This window comes from Gavialis gangeticus, unplaced genomic scaffold (assembly GCF_001723915.1).
Source record: "Gavialis gangeticus isolate Ggan-Ray unplaced genomic scaffold, GavGan_comp1, whole genome shotgun sequence".
Taxonomy (NCBI): Eukaryota; Metazoa; Chordata; order Crocodylia; family Gavialidae; genus Gavialis; species Gavialis gangeticus.
Window position 1 is genome coordinate 36,369,504 of NW_017728995.1, and position 5,557 is coordinate 36,375,060.

Here is a 5,557-nt window from a genome sequence, read left to right on the forward strand (position 1 = left end):
ACAACTCAGAGGTGAGCCATGTCCTAGGGGGAAGGCACCCAGGGGCCACCCTGGGCGCTGGTTATTTGACACAGGGCTGCCACCAGCATGTTGGACTGAGTAAATGCCTGGTCAGTGTGGCTTGCCCTCCCTTACCCCATTAAAGATAATAAGCTTGTAGTCTTTGGGTCCAAGGTCCACCTTCACGCTTGGGCTTTATTTTCCTGTGAAAGCAATCAAAGCCAGGTTGGCCTCAAGCTCTGTCATCACAGGCAAGCTGCTCAGGTCACTGTTTGCAAAAATGTAAGTTTAGGCACCTAGACTTGTGGCCTGATTTTCATGAACTAATATATCTATGTAGATATCTATATACATATAGATCCATTCACTTCAGCAAAGAATTTGGCCCTTCATGTTTTAACCTCTAATTAAGATTCCAAGGAAGTGTTTGAGGGTCCACAGCTTTGCAACAATAACAATGCTCCAATATCACATTTTCATTGGAAGATACTGTTTCTCAGGTACTTGATTTCTGGATGTTCCACCTCTTGAGCTGAAATTTAACTTTATTTTCAGTTTTTTGGTAAGGTTTTGAGGTATAAAGTTTGACAGACCACTTCTGAGCTAGAGGGACACGTTTTTAAAAAGGCATAGTTCATCAAATTCAGTACGTTTCTTTTAGTCTCCGAATGCATTCAAAAGGACCCAGACCATTACCTTCCACCTGGGGAACTGTACCCACAAACTGCCTAACTTGTCTAGAATAGTGCTTAACTATGACAGCTTGTGTTTTTTAGTGACTATTTTTCTTCTGCTGACAGCAATGAACAGCAGAAGAACCCATTTGTACAGGCTCAGAATTTTAAGACAAGATAATGAAGACATTCCCAGTAGCCCCAGTAGTAAGATGTTGAGTAAAAAGAGCAGGTTTTCAAGAAAAAATGCATCCCATATGTCTGAGTTGAAAGCACAGCAATAAAAACAAGCCAACAGAGAAAAACTGCAGGAGTATGTAAATTCTATGGTTTGAGCTAGTTCGAAGTCCATCTACGAAGACACAAATAAGCCTCTTGTGGGCTTTGATGTCACTAACGAGAGAGACCTCCTTGCATTTTCTTTAAAGACAGTTAAGGTGAGAGGTTTCTCACTGCCAGAAGCTTTCCTTCCGAGAAGGCAATGCTCTGCTTTGACTGTTAAGTACTCTGACTGAAAAATCCAATTTGGCTTTAACCACTGGACTCAGGAGGATTCGGCTGCTTTCCTAAGACTACCCTCAGCTTTTCCCAGCCTCCTCTCCCATTTTGCAGTTCCTTTGCAGCAATTTTCTACCTACATTGAACCAATGCTTGGAACAGGAGGGACAGGAGAGGCACTGGATAGGCTCCTCTGCACCAGGACCATCTACCATATTTACATGACTCCAAGGTGAGGATTTTTTTTAACCTATTCAACATGGAGGGGGACAGGATGGGATAGAATGGGAGGAGGAGCCTCGTCTTGGATTTGAGAACTGGTCCAAGGTAGGTGGCTGCTGTGGCTCCAACTCCAGCTCTAACCGGAGCTTGCCCTGGGCTGGGGCTGCTGCCATGACTGCTACCTGGAGACAGCAGCTGCAGTGGGTCTGGGGCCAGCGGCGTGGGTCAGGGATGGGTCAGTGGGTCCAGAGGCAGGCGGCAGGGAGCTTGTACTACTGCCCCTGCTGCTGCTTGGCTTGGGCCTGAGCCACTGCTTGGCTAGAGCTGGGGCCGGAGTGACCATGTGCTGGGTGGGCAGGAAGCAAAGGGAGTGAGTAAGTGGCCAGGAAGGGGCACAGGCGGTGAAATGGCAGGAAGCAGAGGGGCCAAGTGATTCTGGGGGAAGGGTGCGGGTGACAAGCACCAGGGGATGCAGGCATGGGGGGGGAAGGGTAAGGGGTGGAGGTCTGACTGCTTGCCTCCCCTACCGCCTGCCCCTGTCACTGCTTTCCCTGCTGCAGTGGGGGGTGGCAGGGAAGGAGCAGGGCACAATTTGTTAGAGGACCATCTTAAATTTATCTGCTATATATGGAAAGGTACAACAAATGTACATTTTTTCATGTATAGAATGTAACAGGAGGGGTTTGTCTTAAATTCAACGTCATCTTGGATTCAGGTAAATGTAGTAGTAGCAATTTGCTTTTTTCATCAGAAAAAGGAATTGTTTAACCCCAAGCTCTCTCAGGGCAAAGCCAAACTGACCTGGCTCATACAAGCTGTTAGCAGATATGGTGGACGCGAGGTGCTCTCTACTGTCATCAGCACTCTGCTGGATCCCACTGTCATTGCTTCTTACTGTTTTTAGGAAAAACAGTCATTACAGTATGACCTACTGATGCACCCACCTTGCACAGACACCATGATAATAAAGCAAGCTCTTACACTTAATCCTGAATTCATTACCAATTATTATTTAAAGAAAAGGTATTTGTTCTTGGTCCAGATACTTGTAACAAATAATTCATGCCACAAATGTCATCACAGCAAGAGACAAGGTCAGGATAAGTCAAAAGCTTAAATTATTTCATGAAATACAAAGCAGTGCAGGAGCGTGGAGACAATGCATTAAAAGGCACAGAGATGGTCACACCACACAATGGACCACTACTGCAGACGCTGGACCCACTGTGACAGTCGTACTTACTACTACGCAGTTTTGAAGAGGTATCAAAGTAGGAGAAGAGTGAATCTAGCTCATCAGGGCAGAACAGAGACTCCCGCCTTGCCTCGTCGCTACTTACAGCAACCGCTGGGGACATGCAGGTTAGCAAAGCACAAAGCAGGCAGTAAGGAGGGAAGAGGGCAGGAGAGAACAGCATTGGAAAAGTTTAGGACAACAAAAATAAGGAGGAGAGAAGGTTGTTAGTACATTTTGGAATTACAAATCCCCTGCTCCTAAGTCACACAGTTGACATTTAAAAAGAAACACTATTTCCTCCTGGTCTAAAACAGGCTTTGAACAACTGAGACCATTCTGGTTTCTCTGTACTGAGAGTGCAGTTCAGTAACTACAAAAATGCCAGCAACATGTAAAAAGGATGTGCTAGCAAGTGAAAGGCCAGAGGAGAATCAGTACCTTTAGGAGACGTGGCACCATGTTTGTCTGCCTGAGGGGATCTCTCAGAGCTGCTGTGCCTTTTCTCCTCCTGGTGCTGCGGCACAGCACTCGCTCCATCCTCAGGAAGAGACACTGATGCCAGATGTCTAGCCACAAACTTTCTCTCCACGTATTTCGCTCGGATATACGCCTCCTTCTCCTGCCTGGTATGTACAAAATCAATAATATGTAAGTACATTTAATACAACAGCGAACACTGGGACACATACACAGCAAAACCACTACCAACATTTTGTGGTTGGCACTTGAGTCCTTTGTACGTAAAACAGTTTAATTATTTTATTTTTAGAAAGCTGAAAAATATTTCCACCTCTCAAATGCAAAATTCATAACTATATTTGGGCTTAAACATCAAAACAAAATTCACTTTTGAATTAAGCCCCAGTATGTGATGTGCCAGCCCAGAAGGACCATTTTGACAATGCTGAGTGAACAAACAAAGGTTTACAAGCAAAGTTGAGCTGCATCCTTACTTTCACCTTCATGAATGCTGTTTCACTTTAATGCAGATATACAGTGTTAGTACCGAGCAAGTTCTAGTGAAACAAAATGACTTAATAAAATATTGTCCATTTAGCTTTGTGTAAAAAGAATTTTTTTGTGCTTGAGAAAGGTAAGGGATGATCGGGACTAGACATGAGAATGATGAATAAAGCCAGGTGAAGCAGAGACCCAGATGTATTCCTCCCTGATCTGAGGGTATTGTCATTAGATACACAACACGCAGGGAAGAGACAGGTAACTCTGCCTTCCAGGAGTAAGCTAAGATCAACTAAGTACAGAAGCAAATTAGCAAAAGAAGAAACAACAGCACCATCACTGAAGCTACTGAAAAATAGTTAGGACATTACTGGGAATGGGGTCAGGCAAAAGGTCCTGTATGGTCTCCACACCACCACTCCTCTGCACAGCTTGGTAGTCAACCACATAAAACTGAAGGCAAGCAGCAAGGCACTGGGTAGTGAACAGGAAAGTTCTCTACAAGAAGAGAGGACAAAGGATGATGGAACTATCTCCATACATGATTGAGGACAACTAGTCCTCACAGTACAAAGAAGAATGGGACGAGAAACAGCATGCCTAACCTGCAATCCTGGCAGGGGAAGATGCTCCTGAGGATGTCCTCCCTGCACGCTCCCCCTGGGCTGCACCCAACACGGAAACACAGCAGTGAAGTCAGCCTGGGACACTGTCACAACAGTTTGAGGCCTCAGCCTCCAGCTTGTCTGCAAGCAGCCACTGGGAAGCCCCCAGAGCCGTTCCACTGCTGCGTTTCTGGATTTGGCACCTGTGAGCAGTAACAGGTGGGTGGGGTATGCCCAGCTGCCCCCCTCTTCTGGGCACACCAAGGTTAGGATGGAAGAACTGCATGGCTGAAGGTTGTTGCACAGTAGCCAGGAAGCACATGCAGTGCAGATAGGGCAGAGAAGTAGTACTGTGTGGGGCAGGGGAAAAAGCAGCCAAGAAATGGTGAACTTATGGTCAGAGAAGTCTGACAGCCAGGGGAAGACAGCAAAAATAAGGAGAGCAGGAGGCGGGGGATGGCCTGGCAGGAGGAATGGTGGATGCCAAAAAAATCAAGCAGCTAAAGACTATAAGCATGGAGTGAACAACATGTGTGTGGTCAGGGAAAGGAGGAGAGGGCAAAAGCAGCAGAGCAGCACCCTGCCCGAAGGAAACACTGGGGAGGAGAGGGGAGGAAAAGACAGGAGAACCACGGTGAGTAAGGTACAGTAGTGATCCAAGAGGGGATCCTGAAGAACAGGACTTGGGAACAGCAGTGTTTGGTGAAGATTAAGTTGATGGACATAGAGGCAGAGATCATAGCCAATGGAGGTGTGCGCCAGAGCTGGACGATGGAGGCAGCAAGCAGCCCTGGAGTCAGGCCATCATTAGCATAGAAGCTAAAATCCCTGAGACAGAAGGGAGGTCTAGGACTTCGCTGTCAGAGAAGTAGAAGGACAGCACATGACAGTATCTGGAATGGGCAAAAAGAGACTCTACACAGAACAGGCAGCCAAAGAGAAGGTAGAGAAGGTGGCTCATGGCAATCTTATCTTCACACGGTGGAGGGAAGAAGCAAGGGAATTCACACAAACTGAGCCCAAAGGACCAACTGCCTTTCAGCAAGGAACTGAGGCACAAGGTAAGTGGTGACTTCGCTGGAGTTGGAATGAGGGCTCCAGAAAAGAACGAACAGATGGACATTGGGAGGGGGCACAAGATGCAATACAGCTAAGCGGGAGGTAGCAGTTATGGTGGGAAGTGACAACGCTGATAGCAAGGTGGTGGTGATGCAGCAGTGGGAGAGCAGGAAAAGGCAGGGAAGGAAGGCTGAGGGGGGAGAGAAGGGCAATGCGAGTTTTTGGAGAGAGGAGGGAGCTGGGGGGAGATGAGGGAGAAGCAGGGAGGGAGCTGAACAGAGTGGAGGAGCTTGTACAACAGC

At 47.0% G+C, this 5,557-nt stretch overlaps 1 protein-coding gene across 2 annotated transcripts in view; it reads right to left on the bottom strand.

Annotated features, from left to right (window-relative positions):
- Positions 1 to 5,557, bottom strand: part of ACAP2 (ArfGAP with coiled-coil, ankyrin repeat and PH domains 2) — a 137,822-nt gene that overhangs the window by 15,766 nt on the left and 116,499 nt on the right. The window contains exons 17-18 of one of the 2 annotated variants that reach the window (XM_019503505.1): positions 3,070 to 3,254; positions 2,196 to 2,288 (exon numbers count right to left, since the gene is read on the bottom strand). In XM_019503505.1, the coding sequence (XP_019359050.1) occupies positions 2,196 to 2,288; positions 3,070 to 3,254 (278 nt within the window). The remainder of the gene's footprint in view (positions 1 to 2,195; positions 2,289 to 3,069; positions 3,255 to 5,557) is intronic. The other variant, XM_019503506.1, reaches the window with a different exon arrangement.